This window comes from Erinaceus europaeus, chromosome 4 (genome assembly GCF_950295315.1).
Source record: "Erinaceus europaeus chromosome 4, mEriEur2.1, whole genome shotgun sequence".
NCBI classification, from domain to species: Eukaryota; Metazoa; Chordata; class Mammalia; order Eulipotyphla; family Erinaceidae; genus Erinaceus; species Erinaceus europaeus.
Window position 1 is genome coordinate 100453176 of NC_080165.1, and position 15579 is coordinate 100468754.

Sequence of the window (15579 nt, forward strand, 5' to 3'; positions counted from 1 at the left end):
GGTCTGCAGGTGTCTATCTTTCTCTCCCCTCTTTGTCTTCTCCTCTTTCCATTTCTCTCTGTCCAATCTAACAATGACGACATCAATAACAACAACATTAATAACTATCACAACAATAAAAAAACAAGAGCAACAAAAGGGAAGATAAATAAATAAATATGATAAAATAAATAAATAAATAAGGCATTTTTTAAAAGACAAATGTGATCTCTACCCTCTGGTGTATGTTGGTGGGGGGGAGGGGGGAAATAGGCTGATAACAAAGAGTAAATAAACAAATGTGAGGCCATGCAGAGAGTGGGGGGTTTGCCTAAGATAGTGAAGATGTTGATGAAGTAGAACAAGTGGCTACATCACAGGAGGGAGCAGGTGAGGGGGAGGCTGAGTAGAGCCGAAGGTGCAGAGATGGCGGGAGGGGGGCGAGGAATGATGTCAGATGTTCTGGAAAATCATGAGGTGGGATCTGGCAGGAACATTGTTTATGAGGAGCAGTGCAAGCTGAAGGCTCTTTCCTACCTAGGAGTTCTCAGGCTTATTCCAAGCAAAATGAAAAACCACGGAGGCATCTTAAGCAGTGAAGGGCATGACATGGTTTTGATTTTAAAGATTTCATTTGATATTGCCAGCTAGTTTGTAAAAGGCAAGGACAGAAGCAAGGGACCAGCTAGAAGTATATCATAGATGAGAGAAGATACCTTGGATCAGGCTGATCATAGCACAGGTGGGGAAAAAAAGAGAATGGATTTAGAGTTTATTTCGGATGCAGAGCTGACAGGACTTGCTGGAGAATTATTGGTAGATGCAGGATGGGTTCAGTGAGAAAAGTAAAAGGTGGAGGGCTGAGCTATGGTGCACCTGATTAAGTACACACATTACCATGTGGCAAGGACCTGGATTCAAGCCTTGGTCCTTACTTGCAGGGAGGAAGCTTCACCAGCAGTGAAACAAGTACTGCAGGTTTCATTCTTTCTCTCTTCCTATCTCCCCTTCTCTTCTCAGTTTCTCTCTGTCCTATCAAACTGACAAGAGAGGTGGGGGAGAGGTATTATATTTTTTAATTTATTTATTTCCCTTTTGTTGCTCTTGTTTTACTGTTGTTATTGTTGTTGTGTTGATGTCATCATTTTTGGATAGGACAAAGAGAAATGGAGAAAGGAGAAGACAGAGGGGGGAGAGAAAGACAGACACCTGTAGACCTGCTTCACCACCTGTGAAGTGACTCCCCTGCAGGTGGGGAGCCGGGGGCTCGAACCAGGATCCTTATTCCCATCTTTGTGCTTCATGCCACGTGTGCTTAACCCGATGCGCTGCCACCCAGCCCCGAGGTATTATTTTCTAGGTTTGCAGCCTGAACATGGAGGACTCATCTTATCCCAGGATGGAGGACATGGGGAAGAAACGTGCACTGGTGGAGGGAGAATCCAAGACATTGGCTACATGTGCCTGAAATGGCCACCAGGCACCCTCATGGTGACATTAAGTAGGCTGTTGAAGAGATGAGCCTGGACCTTAGCACATCCATTGAATACTTGCTGACATTTACATAGTGTTTAAGGCCAGGGACTGGATGACATCACTGCACAGAGATTGTAGAAAGAGACCCAAGGACTAAATCCTAACAGTAGAGGTCAAACAGCCTACAGAGAAGGAAAAGCCTATGACATAGGTGGGAGGGGACCTAGGGGAATGGGGTGTTCCAGAGCTCCAAAGGAGGGAGATCATGTGACAGAGAGGGACAGGGTGGAAGTAAGGGCAGGGAGGCTACTTAAGACAGGGAGGGTGGCCCAGGGGGAGGCACAGTGGACAAAGCATTGGACTCTCAAGCATGAGGCTCTGGGGTTGAATCCCCAGCAGTGCATGTACTGGAGTGAAGCTTTGGTTATCTCTCTTCCTCATTAATAGGCAGATAAAATCCTTTTAAAGAGGTTGTGGTGTCAAAGGCGCTAAGTGAAATTTCGGTGAAAAGAATGAGTCATCAAAAAGTTAGGGGCACCTGCCCCAGGCCCTGTGAAGCTCCAAGAGGCCTGGGACTGACCGCAGACCAGGGCAGTGTGGCAGGAGACGACTTCAGAGTGTCTACAGGGGGCTGGCCACATATGGAAGGAGTTGAGAAAAGCTGAGTAATGCACCTGGCTCTGCCTACTACAAAGGCCTGTTGGGCTGTTCCCAAATGTGTTGATAGAGCCAGGGCCCAGGTAGCATGGGGGAATCACACTAGAGGGAAGATCAAGCATGGGAGGAGATCCTCCCCTCCACCCTCCACCCTGCAGCCCCCATCCCCCCATCACTCTCCACCAGGGTGAAAGTGGAGGACTCTGGAGTCTTGGGCGACCATGGGTGCTCATGGAGTTGGGGTGATGGGGTAGGGGCTCCCCCACCTGGCTCTGCACAGACGGGCATCCCGCAGCGCGGCAGACGGAGGGTTAAAGCGTGTGTGGCCTCCAGGCGGGAGGGGGAGGCGGCGCTGAGAGCGGAGGAGCAGCCGCACCAGCCTGGCCACGCATCTCCTACCGCCCAGCGCCCTGGGCACCCACCCTGGCCTCCATCCAGCACCCCCGACCATGCCCTGCGCCCCGCCCGCGCCCCCCCAGCCTCGCACCGCCCAGGGTGCCTGCATCCACCACGCCATGCAGGTGAGGCACCCAAACCCCAGCCCGGAGCCCCCCTCCTCAGGCCGCCCCATGCTTTGCCGCTCCCGCTGCAGCCAGCACCCCTCCTAGGGGCCCCCAATCCTCCTCCTGCCTGAGGCCCTGGGGCGCTCCCCAACGCCCCCTCCCAGCGCCTGGCCCGCCTCCCTGCTCTTGTTCCCCCCAGTTCCATCCTGGGAGCTCTGGCAGGTGGGGGGAAGGATGCTGAGGAGGGGATCCCATCAGCCCCCCCCAGACCCCAGCCCCACCCCGGTTCCTCTCCTGCGCACAACAGGTCGGTGAGGCACCTCAAGAGTGGGGGAGGTGCCTGGGGGACTGTGGGCTTCCTGGAGGGGGTGGCACCCCAGGGTGTGGGGGTCCCGGAACTGGAGTTGACATGGGTTTGGGGGTGAGGGACTACACAAAGCAGAGAGGCCAGGGACTCCTGGAGCTGGGATGTCCCCACCAGCCCTTCCCGCTCCACTGGTTCGCTCCCTGCACGCCTGCTCTCCCTCCATCCTCCCTCCATCCCTTGTCCTCAGCCTCACAGAGACACATTCCCCAGCCCCTCCCTCCATCTTTGCTGCTGTGTCCGCAGCTCACAGCCCCTGCTCACTGCCATCCCTTTGCCCCCATCCCAGGGCTCCTCCTCTCTCCTCCCTTCTCTGCTTCCTGTGCTCCCTGGCCCTTTCACAGGTTACCTCCTGACCTTCTCTTGGGAGGGGGGCTCTCAGCATTCACTAGTCCTCTGAGGGCCCAGCACCCTCAGGATCTTCTCCGGCCCACCAGCCTGCATTAGGACAGCTGACTCCTCACCCTTCTTCTCACTGCTCACTCCCAGCTGCCTTTGGCCCCCAGCCTCTGCCCACTCTCACCTGTGCCCTCCTCAGTTCTGAGAACATGGCCTTCCTCGCTCAAAGCTCTAGGGATGCCTTGCCCAGGGGAGCCACGTGTGAGGGGATGCCTCTCCCTGACTACACTTCCCTTCTGGAGGGCACCCATGTCTTTGATGATTAAACACAGAATAAAAGCAAGATTCTATAGTGTTTCTCCCACCCACTTTCTTCCCCTCTCTTCATCTCCTTTTCTTCCTGAAGATGCAGGTTCCCAAGGCCCAGCTATGAGAGAAACAACTTGCAAGACACGTGGGATACACAGGCTAGGGTGCCCCCTGTGCATACTCTCTCTCTCTCTCTGATTGACTTTCCCTTCCCTCCCGCACTCCCAGACTCCCTCCCTCGCGGTAGGTGCTCAAGAAATCACAAGGTTCTTGACTCTAAATTAAGATCCAAGAAAAGCTTGGAGCTGTAGGCAGAGGAAGTGAGAAGAAAGGAAGCCAGAGAAGTGAGAGTCGACCCTGGGTTGGGGGGGACCAGGACCTGGGAGGCTATGGTGAGGGGCTGGGGGGTTGCTGGACCAGCCTGGAAAGGCCTCTAGGTTTGTCCCCCCCCCCCTCAGAGGGGACCAGACAGCAGTGACACAGGGGGGCCTGGAGAAGGGACAGGGGGGCTGTTGGACCCCTAGAGACAGAGCTGGGAGGTAACCAGCCACTTTCTCCCCCAGTAAGAGCTGGAAATCTGGGTCACGGCTGAGGAAGCTCTCGGACATGGAGTCCAGAATGTGGTGAGTTTGGCACTGAGGCCTGTTCTTTTCCTGGATGGCCTAGGCCTTCCATCCTGGGCAGAGGGGGGCTGGGCAGGAGCCCCCACTTCCCACACCTGTCTCCCCCCTGCAGGCCTGCCCTGCTGCTGTCTCGTCTTCTTCCTCTTTGGCCACTGCTGCTGCTGCCCCTCACGACACCTGCTCAGGCCTCCTCTTCCCCTCGAACCCCACCCACACCAGCCCGGCCCCCATGTGCCCGGGGAGGCCCCTCGGCCCCACGCCATGTGTGTGTGTGGGAGCGGGCACCCCCACCAAGCCGCTCATCCCGGCTCCCACGGTCCCGACGACAAGTCCTGCCAGGCACAGCTCCTCCTGCCACCCCATCAGGCTTTGAGGAGGGGCCGCCATCGTCCCAGTACCCCTGGGCTATTGTCTGGGGCCCTACCGTGTCTCGAGAGGATGGAGACCCCAACTCTGCCAACCCCGGCTTCCTGCCTCATGACTACGGCTTTGCGGCCCCCCATGGACTGGCTACTCCCCACCCCAACTCAGACTCCATGCGGGGGGATGGAGATGGCCTCATCTTGGGAGAGGCACCTGCCACCCTCCGGCCATTCCTGTTCGGGGGCCGCAGTGAAGGTGAGTGGAGGGGGGAGGCTGCCCATCCAGACAGGTGGGAGGTGGCAGGTTCTAGGCACAGGGTGGAGAGAGGTGTGGAGTCAGCCAGAGGTGACTCTGCCTCATGAGTGCTGGGGCACAGGCTCAGGATAGTGAATGGGTCTCCTGCCTGCAGGCCAGACCCCATCCAGGAACTGGCATGAGCAAGACCCTGGGGACAGACAGGGACACCCAAGAAGGCCACTCCCAGCTCAGGAACTGTTGGGGCAGGGCTGTTGGCCTGGGATTGGGCCAGGGCTGAGATGGATGTGCATAAGGAGACCATTTCTCCCATCTCAGAGTCTCCTCCTCTCCCCCCAGCATACTGGGATACACATCACTCAGACACAGAAGATTCTGGAAAGCAGAGAGGAAGGATTTATGAGGAAAAGAGCTGAAGGACCCAGAGAGAACTGCTGCTGAGAAAGGGGGTGTGGTGGGAATTCCAGTGATGCAGAAAGGGGGGCCAGACTGGCTCACATACAGCCTGACTTTCCCACCCCCCTCACACACACACCTTGGCTCTACTTCAAACCTCCCTGAAACTCTCCTCCCTGACCCCACCAGGTGTGGACCCCCAGCTCTACGTCACCATCACCATCTCCATCATAATTGTTCTGGTGGCCACTGGCATCATCTTCAAGTTTTGGTAAACTGGGGGGAAGGGTGTTGGCAGGGAGGGGAGAGGGACTGAGTGCTTGGGGGGAGGGGTGGCAAGGATCCAGGCAGCAGTTTTGGAAGTGATAGACAGGGACTTTGGGGGGGGGGTCGGTGGAAGAAGAGGCAGCTCCTTTCTTCCAGAGGAGGTATGATCTTCATGGGCACAGGGGTATAGTTGGCGGCGGGGGGGGGGGGGGGTGTCCACCTGGAGATGTTTCCACCTGGATAGAGAAATCCTGGCTCCAGTCCGAAGTCCCCCTTCTTAGGACTCCCTGTGGAGGGGTGAGAGGAGCCAGAGCTTTCTTTGGTTACACTTAATATGGGGTCACTTGGCCCTTACACTTTACTCAGTCATTAGATTCAGGTGTGCTGACTCTGAACTTGACCTCCATGTGCCAGGCACCTGCTGACAAGAGAAATGGCCCTGCTGGGTCTACCAGAGGGCGGGAACAATTCTGGTGGGGGGCATGTGGGCTGGATCCAGAAAATGCTTCAGACCCCCAGCTCTTGGAAGGGGGAGTCCAGGGAAGTGGTTTTCTAGTCACTTTTGGCGCTTAGGGGATTGGGTGAAGGGAATTTGGAAGAGAACAGTCTCTCTTATGCAGGGTGTTTGGGGGTGGCTGAGGGAGACTGGGGGTGAGGAGTACTGCTGCCCCAGTGGAGGTCTTCTGGAGAGTGAGAGGACCTCTTTCCTTCCTGCCCCAGCTGGGACCGTAGCCAGAAGCGACGCAGACCCTCCGGCCAGCAAGGTGCCCTGAGGCAGGAGGAGAGCCAGCAGCCACTGACAGACCTGTCTCCTGCTGGGGTCACTGTGCTGGGGGCCTTCGGGGATTCGCCCACCCCGACCCCTGACCACGAGGAGCCCCGAGGGGGACCCAGGCCTGGGATGCCCCAGCCCAAGGGGGCTCCAGCCTTCCAGATGAACCGGTGAGGGTGGGGACAAAGGGTGGGAGGGCAGGGTGGGAAGGAGGCTTAGTAGGTCTCAGAAGCTGAGGCTGGGGGTGTTCTCTCCTGGGAGTTGGTGGGGGAGGTGGAGGCTGGGCCCTGGCCTTCCCACAGGGACTGCACCAGCCCCTCTCTGGCAGGGAGCCAGCCTTCCCTGCTTTCCTGGCTCTGTCTTGCTTTTGTGCTGCTGTGTAATTGCACCTCTGCCCCTTGGAAACCAACCCCCCATTTTTGCCCCTTAAGACAATGTCTTAGCCCTCAGTTGTTTATTATTATTATTACCATTATTACCAGAACACTGCTTAACTCTGGTTTACAGTGGTACTGAGGATTGAACCTGGGACTTTGGAGCCTCAGGCAAAAATCTCTTTGCAGAACTACCATGCTGTCTCCCTGGCCCTACCCCTCAGTTCCTGACTTTGCCCTTTCCCTCTTCCTCTCAGGATCCCCCTGGTGAATCTGTGATGCCCCCCGTATTGGGGTGCCGCCAAGGAGGAGGCCAAGGGGCCAGCACAGCCCCCACCTCACTGAGGGTGGGGCAGCTGTGGGAGCTGGGGTGATGGCTCCCAGCACCTGCCCTTGAAAACCCCCCAGAACACCCACTGGCTCCCATAGGTGAGCCTGCTCACCCTCATTTAGGTGGGGGGCTTCACATATTTGCGGCCCAGCCCCCCCCCACCCCCCCGCGCACACACTCACATGAAAGCCTTGCACACTCACATGAAATTGCACATAGTCCTGCTCTTGTACAGCGGTCTTCTGCCTCACCCCTGCCCCGCATCTTTCCCTCTACTTGTCTCTCATGGTCTCCCTGAGTTTCCCATTTCTCACTCCATGTCACTCCATGCTTGGCTGGGCTGCTCAGTGGTCATGTGTGTCCCTTTGCCCTATGTCACCTTGTTGTGTGTGTGTCATGCTCACTTGTAGCCTCATGAACACCCACTGGTCTGGTCTCTGTGGCCCCTGCATGCTGCCTTTGAGGGGGGTGGGAGGTGGGCTGAGGGCTCTCATGCCCCCATCTACCATGGTTCCACCCCTTCTCATGTCCTGTGTGTCATCGTCTCCCCCACCCTGCTTCCAGGGTGCTGTCATTACCCTGAGGGTTCCCCCATGGGAATGGGGGTAGTGAGGTCCCAAACCCTCCCTGTTCCCCTCCCCCTGCTAAGTTGTCCTGTGGTGGTGGGGGGGTTGGGGAGTCATTTGCTGCACTACCTGAGAAAGGGGCTCCTCCTGTGCCCATCCCTTCCTCCTCCATTCCTTTTTTTCTTGTCTGTCTGGCTGTGTGTGTATGTGTGTGTGTTTGGAATTCAGAGCCCCCTGAGCCAGTCCCCCACTTCCCAGCCTCCCTTAGGGCACCCCCTAACTCTGCCTAGGCTGCCAGGGACTGGACCAGCTGGTTCAAGGCCATCGGGAGCTTGTCTCCCAATCTACAACCCCCCTTCCCTCCTTTTTTTCCCTCCTCTGTTCTTCTACATTCCCTCCTTTCACCTCCCTCTCTCCTTCCACTTTCCTTCCTTCCTTTGTCTTCTCTTACCTGGCTCCTATGCTGTGATATATATTTTTGTATTATCTCTTCTTCTTGTGGTGATAATCTTGAATTCTTGTGGGATGTTAAGTTTCAGAATTTTCAAATAAAGCCTTTGCAAGATACCCAGGTCCCCTGGTCCTGCCTCATGGCCCTGGAGAAAAAAGGGAAGAGGGAGGAGGCTAAAGGATGGATGGAGACCCCACCCCAGATCCAACAGGAGCTGACTTTCTCTGACCTGGTGTTCAGATTTAGGAACTCGGACTCAAGGCGGAATGGAAGGTAGAAAGCAGAGGAACTGAAGGGGGCGGTCCTGACCAGGAGCAGCAGATGCCAGAGAGAACCTGGAAGAGTGGCCTGCTTGCTCCTAGCAGGTGGACATCAAGAGAGACCAGAAGGACAGGGAAGGCACTGGAATGAACACACACACACACACACACACACACACACACACACACACACAGAGAAAGAGAACTGATGAGACAAATTAAGGGGGGAAAAGAGAAGGATAGAGTAAGAAGAGAAAAGGCTGCCTCACTTGGTTTATTTTCAGCCCTGCTCCTTAACCTGCCCCCATCCACAGCTCCCCCCCCCAAAAGCTGCGCAGCATTCAAAGCTCTGTGGTTAACTGTCATTAGCTTCCTCCACTCTGCTCTCTCTGGACTGTGGGGGTGGCATGGAGGGGTGTATCTGAGAGAGGGAACACATGCTGCCCAGCTCAGATCAGTAACCCCTGAGCCCTCAGTTCAGGTATGACTCTCCCCACAGCCCTGTAAAAGCCCACACAGCAGTCTCTGGGCTGTTGCTAGGCTCTGTTGCCATAGTAACCACTCAGTTCTCATTTCTTCCCCCACCCCCATCTGTGCCCCACTTGCTCCCTGGAAATAGGGGGTAGCTCTGGGGAGCAGAGGCGATTGCTGTGCCTGAGGGCAGTCTGGGTGCCTAGCCTCCGTCTGCCTCCATCCACCTCTGCCATCATCAGATCCTTGCAGCTTGGAGGTGGCCTGCAGATGTGTTGGTAGGTGTGTTTTAGGCATTGGGGAGCTTTTGCTGCATCATCAGGGAAGTGTGTTTGAGTCTACACAGTGCACCTAATGAGTGGGAAGCGGGGAGATGTACTTCATGGGACCAGAGCAGGATGTACACTTGAGGCGTCAGACTTCCTAAGAAAAAGACAGACTGCTATGGAGAAAAGTAGCAGTGACAAGTCACCTGAAAGCAGAGGTGTGAGGCAAACAAGCTGCTGAGGCACCACCCTCCCCATCCCTGGGCAGCCCAAGGAGGGGGGATTGGGGGGCGGGGCAGGAACCTTCCCTAGCAACTGAAAAGGCAGGGGTGCAGGGAGAGGGGTTATGTTGCAGGAGCCCCTGATGATGGCTGCTGCAGGAGGCTCATTAATCTTTCCCTGCTTTCCTCACAGGAGCCTAGTCCTTGTCAGGTGATAGTGGGGTGGTGGGGAAGGGGCTCACGTGCCTGAGGGCACACCTGGCTCTGTCACCTTCTCCAAATGTCTCTCTCCAGGGGAACAGTGTGACCCTATGGCTCATCCATATGCAAAAGGCATTCACCAAGGCCCCTAATGAAGAGGGAATTAATGATTCCCTGATTGGACTGCTGACTCTCTAAATTTAAATAAATTAAAATACACCAGCCAGACACTGGAAATCCTCACTTGTTGCTGCTCCCTAAATGCCCTGCTTGCTCCTGGAAAGTCAAATGGCAGGAAAAGAGAGGAGAAAGGAGCCCACCCAGGCTCCTGAGTTGTCCCAAAGAAACACTAACCTGAACTAAATGGCAGCATCATGCTAACCCTGTCATGAGGCACTAAGGGACAAATCTTAAGAACTTGGTGGTTCTCAGAAGGCTGCCAGCACTAGAGCTGAGAGTTGCTACTTGGTGGCAGGCTGAGATCTGAGATGGCACACTATGCTTTGGTTTTTGGAAGTCACAGATGCTGGGCTCCAAGGGGATCTCTCTACTTGTTTCTCCTTTTGAGCTGTGTGTCACATGACTCAGCCAGGCTTCTCTGAAGCTTTTTTTTTTTTTTTTTCTGGAATGCTTATCAGTGTGGTTCAGACCAAACCAGGAATGGGGAAGCCCCCAGGAGGAGGGATTTCCCAGGCAGAGCTCAGGGTGTAGAAGTGATTCAAGATGGAAACAGAGTGCCAGATGGAAAATCTCAGGCTAAATTTAACAACCTTCCTCCCCCCTGCGACCCACACTTAATTCTCTAAAGAGAAAACTCCAAGGCATTTGGAGACCTTAAAAACTTACTTCTGTGCCTCAATGGGTGGAACGTAGGACTTGCACACCTCAGGTTTCTGGTTTGATTCCTAGTACCACATTTACTGAGTGGTGCTCTGGCTTCTCCCTCTTAGATGTGAAACCCTTAATGTCATATGAATTAAATCTTTCTAATTATCTTTATTTGTTGGTTAGAGACTGCCAGAAATCAAGAGGGGAGGGGGAGATAGAGAGTAAAAGAGACAGAAAGACACCTGCAGCATTGCTTCACTGCTCCTGAAGCTTTCTCCCTGCAGGTGAGGACCAGGGGCTAGAACCTGGATACTTTCACCCTGCTATGTGTGCTCTTAACCAGATACACTGCCATCTGGCCCCATGTCACAGTTTTTTTTTTTTTTTATCATTTAAGAATATTTTATTTATTTTGAAAAGAGAAATAGGGAAGGGGAGATAAGAGAGACACCTGCACCACTGCTCCACCATTTGTGGAGCTTCCTGCAGGCAGGGACTGGGGGCTTGAACCCAGGTCCTTGCACACTGTAACATGTGTGCTCAACCAGGTATGTTATCTGCCTACACTCCCCTCCCTTCTGTTTTATAAGATTTACTTATTTATGAGACAGAGAGAGAGATGGGAGAGAACCAGAATATAACTCTGGCACGTGATGCCAACCACCAAATTCAGGACCTCATATTTGACAGTCCAATGCCCTAGCTACTGTGCTACCTCCTGGGGTCATACAGTACTTAAAAACAAACAAACGGGGGACCGGGAGGTAGTGCACCGGGTTGGGCGCACATAGTTCAAAGAGCAGGGACTGGTGCACAGATACCCCCAGCACCCCACCTGAGGCAAGTTCATGAATGATGTATCAAGGTACGAGGGAAGGTGTGGATTAAAAGACTAGGCCCTTCTGACCTCCTGACATCTCCTTTCCAGAAGACCTCCATCTTTTAAAATTTTATTTATTTACTATTTATTTTGCCTCCTGGGTTATCAATGAGACTGCACTACAAATCCACTGCTCCTGGAGGCCATTTTTCCCCTTTTGTTGCCCTTGTTGTTTATCATTGTTATTATTGCTGTCATCATTGTTATTATTGCTGTCGTCATTGTTGGACAGGACAGAGAGAAATGGAGAGAGGAGGGGAAGACAGAGAGGGGGAGAGAAAGACAGATACCTGCAGACCTGCTTCACTGCTTGAGAAGTGACCCCCCCTGCAGGTGGGGAGCCAGGGGCTCCAACAGGGATCCTCATGTGGGTCCTTCCGTTTCACACCATGTGCACTTAACCCCCTGCACCACTGCCCAGCCCCCAGGTCTCCATATTTGGAACATGTGAAAAGGGGAAAGATGTGTCACTTTTCTGAGGTCCCCACTTAGGCCCGTAACCAGTGACCTTCCCTGGCCATCAGAATTCGGCCCTTAATCCGGCCCCCATTATTTTCTTTCAGTTCTTTGTTTCTTTATTTTTTTTAAAATTTTTTTATTATCTTTATTTATTGGATAGAGACAGCCAGAAATCAAGAGGGAAGGGGTGATAGAGAGAGACAGAGAGACACCTGCAGCCCTGCTTCACCACTTCTGAAGCTTTCCCCCTATAGGTGAGGACAGGGGACTCAAACCTGGGTCCTTGCACATTGTAACATGTGTGCTCAACCAGGTGTGCCACCACCTGGCCATCTTTATTTATTTAAAAAAAATTTTAATTATCTTTATTTATTGGAGAGAGACAGCCAGAAATCAAGAGGGAAGGGGGTGATAGAGACTGAGTGACAGAGAGACACCTGCAGCACTGCTTCACCATTTGCAAAGCTTTTCCCCTACAGGTGGGGGCCAGCGGCTTGAACCTGGGACCTTGTGCATTGTAATAGGTGTACTCAAGCAGGTGCGCCACCACTTGGCTCCTATATTTTATTTTTTCCTCAAGCGGTGAACCAATATATATATATATATATATATATTATTTATTTATTTATTCATGAGAAAGATAGGAGAAAAAGAACATCACTCTGGTACATGTGCTGCTGGGGATCGAACTCAGGACCTCATGGTTGAGAATCCAATGCTTTATCCACTACACCACTTCCCAGACCACTATTTTTATTATTATTATTATCTTTTTTGCCTCCAGGGTTCTTGCTGGGGCTTGGTGCCTGCACTACGAATACACTGCTCCTGGAAGCCACTTTTCCCATTTTGTTGCAGCCCTTGTTTTTTTTTTTTTTTTTAAAGATTTTACTTATTAATGAGAAACATAGGAGGAGAGAGAAAGAGCCAGACATCACTCTGGTACATGTGCTGCCGGGATTGAACTCAGGACCTCACGCTTGAGAGTCTGATGCTTTATCCATTGTGCCACCTCCCAGACCACGTTGTTGTTATTTTTATTGTTGTTATTGCTGTTGTGGCTGGATATGACAAGAGAAATCGAGAGAGGAGGGGAAAACATAGAGGGGGTGAGAAAGACACCTGCAGACTGGCTTCACCTCTTGTGAAGGGACCCAAAGTTATAGATTCACAAGTCCAGCAGACCTCCATGGGCCCCAAGATCATTATTCTTTACTTTTTGAGAGAGAAATTGGCAGAGAGAGAGGAAAACTCCCACAGCACCACTCTACCATACATGGAGCTCCCCAGTGTCATCCCTGGTGCTCTCAATGCTCTCTTTCTCAGCAGAAAGAACGTTAGACTCCCGTCTTTTGGATTCAAGAGTTCTCTGAGCACAACTGTTTCTTTTCTTATTTATTGGATAGACAGCCAGAAATTGAGGGGAAGGGGGAAGAACAGAGTGAGAGAGAGAGAGAGGGGGGGGGGTACAGCGAGACATCTGCAAGTAGGGGCCGGGGGCTTGAAACTAGGTCCTTGGGCATTGTAACACATGTGCACAAACAGGTGTGCCACCACCTGGCCCCAACAACTTGTTTTGAAAGTAGACAGATCAAAGATATCAAGTATAAGAGCCAGGGACACAGGGCAGACACTTTAAAAAAATACAAATTACACTTACAAGACAAAGATACATACCTTTCACTTACATTTTAAATTAAAATGTTTATTGCTAGATGTTCTTTGCTACTTCCTTATTATGATCCTGGAGGAAAAGAATCCCTAAATCTTCAGAATACTGTTTTCACATCCATAAAATGATCATTATGTCCATGCAGTTATTTTGCTGTTTAAGCAAGAGGTTATTACTGTTAAACAGGAGGAACTTGAATTCCAATTCAATCAAAATAGAGTTCAGTTTGATCCTCGGTAATACACACTCCAGTGTGATGCTCAGTTCTTTCATTCTCTCCCTCACTAGTTACTAAATAATTTTTTTTTTTTTTTAGTTCAGCCCAGAGTAATTCTGGCTGCTCATAGCATTTATTTACTCAAATAAGCATCTACTATATGCTTAGAAAAGAACGGGGCAAGATGCAGTGCGTGTCTCAACAATCTTGCTGCATCAAATCTACGAAACAGTTAAAACAGCGACAATAGGTATAGATTCAGAGGAAGGGACCTTTATGTATTCGGAGCAATTGGCTGGAGGCTTCCAGAAAAACAACTCAGATTCAGTGCCCGTTTATATCCAAGCTCTTGCTTGGCTAAACAGAAGTTCTACCGGGAAGGGGTGGGCAGCAAATGTCAGGTAGTGACAGATGCTATACACAGCAGGATGAGGAGACAAGTGGAGAGGGTAAGGAGAACTGAAAAAAATAAAGGCGGGAGGGGAACAAGGGTCGATTCTGCTGGCATGGGGACGTCACTAAGCCTAAGTAAGGACCTCAGAAAAGTGACATATCTCTCCCCTTTCCACACGTTCAGAAGATGGAGACATCCTGGAAAGGAAATGTCAGGAGGTCGGAGGGGCCTAGTCTTTTAATCCACACCTTCCCTAGTACCTTGATGCATAATTCATGAACCTGCGGCACATACACCCGCCCACTTCCCCATAAGTCCCTTCCCGAAGCCCGGCTCCGCTGTGCGCCAGCCTTACTTAGCTTCGGCCCTCCACCGAACTGCTTTCACTTCCGTTGTGAAGTCACTTCCAGTGAGATTCGATCGCGCCCCGGAGAAGCGGCCACTTTCGCCCCATCTGGCGTCACTTCCGCCCTGAGTTGCCCGCGGCGCCGGAAGCCACCAGGCCGCCCCCGGAAGTGACTCGACCTTCGCATGCCTCCCCCCCCCCCTTCATTTCCCCATCATTGCTCTTCCCCCCCATTGCTATTTCCCTCCCTACCCCCCCTTTTCGTTTCCGGTGCTCCCGCCTCCTCCGCGGCGGCTCGACCTCGAGCCAGTGGGGGGAGGGAGAGAAGAAGGGGGGTGTGGAGGACTTCGGGGTCTCGGGAGCACGAGCCGCGGCACCACTTCCGGGTGAGTGTGAGGGGCGGGAGGGGAGCAGGGGGCCACCCACCGCCTCGCGCCCCCGCCCTGCGGGTGTCTCGCGCGCATTCCGAGCGTGCGAGTGTGCGAGGCTGTCTTGCGCCTGGCGTGCGTGCCCGTGCGCTCCGCCTCGCGCTCGCCCCCCGCCCCTCGCCCCCGCCGGCCCTCCCTCCCTCCTGAGTCCCTGCTCGCCCTGCCAGCGCCGCCCCTCCCGCGCTCTGCTCTGGCTCTGACTCTGGCCCCGCCACAGCCTCCGCTGCCGCCTCCGGGTGAGTCTCGCGCCGCTTCAGCCGGCGCGCGCCCGCTGCTCTGCTCCTCCCCCTCCCCTTTTCCCTTGGGGGGAGTGACGCGGAAGGGGGGGTCCACGATGCGCCTGTATGTGTGTCCGTCCCGGAACCGGAAGTGGTTGCGGCGGAGCGGGCGATGGGGGGGCCTAGGGGGCGGGTGTCTGTCTGGTGGGTGGCAGAGTTCAGCTCCCAGGAGGGGGAGGAGGGGCGTCCCAAAGAGGGGTCTCAAAGGCAGGCGTGGGGGGCCACCTCTGGAGGAGGCTCCCTGGAGCAGGCTCAGGGGGGACGGACGTTTGCGGGGAGCAGCTGGGGTTCCCGAGAGAGAGACCCCTGTGCCGGCTGAGGGGGGCTCCTTGACGCAAGGCCTTGGGGAGGCAGGAGCGAAGTCCTCGCAGAAGTGGGGGGAGGCCAGAGGAAGTGGCTGGCCTTGAACTGGCACCGTGCCTGCCACCAGGGCTTGTGCATCCCCCCCAGTCCTCAGCTTGGCCTCTGAGCCAGCCCTCGGGCCCGGGGCCGGGGACCCTTCTCTTCTCCCAACTCTTCCGACCTATGACCCCTGCTTACCTGAGACTCTGGGGGAACCAGGAATCAGTGGCTGAGCCCAGGAGTGGACCCCCCAACACTGGTGATAGTTCATCTTAGTTTCTGAGAACTGGG

At 53.8% G+C, this 15579-nt stretch overlaps 2 protein-coding genes across 20 annotated transcripts in view; both read left to right on the plus strand.

Moving 5' to 3' along the window:
- Window positions 1-2412: 2412 nt before the first annotated feature.
- PIANP (PILR alpha associated neural protein) lies at window positions 2413-8141 on the plus strand. 2 transcript variants are annotated; one of them, XM_060190153.1, is made up of 7 exons: window positions 2413-2633; window positions 2815-2922; window positions 4191-4250; window positions 4363-4868; window positions 5454-5535; window positions 6252-6473; window positions 6935-8141. In XM_060190153.1, the coding sequence occupies exons 3-7, from the start codon at window positions 4234-4236 to the stop codon at window positions 6954-6956; spliced, it is 849 nt and encodes a 282-aa protein (XP_060046136.1). In that variant the 5' UTR covers window positions 2413-2633; window positions 2815-2922; window positions 4191-4233; the 3' UTR covers window positions 6957-8141. The 2 variants fall into 2 exon arrangements, with proteins under 2 accessions (XP_060046136.1, XP_007537101.1); XM_007537039.3 differs by lacking the exon at window positions 2815-2922 and having other exon boundaries at window positions 2421-2633.
- Window positions 8142-14469: 6328 nt separating this feature from the next.
- The window catches only part of ZNF384 (zinc finger protein 384), a 29572-nt gene continuing 28462 nt past the window's right edge, over window positions 14470-15579 (plus strand). For 5 of the 18 annotated variants that reach the window (XM_060190166.1, XM_060190173.1, XM_060190167.1 and 2 more), the window contains exon 1: window positions 14633-14904. Coding sequence is in view for 1 of the 18 variants with exons in the window: in XM_060190159.1 (XP_060046142.1) it covers window positions 15472-15547 (76 nt within the window). In the remaining 17 variants the exon portion in view is untranslated. The other 13 variants (XM_060190160.1, XM_060190158.1, XM_060190157.1 and 10 more) reach the window with 11 other exon arrangements.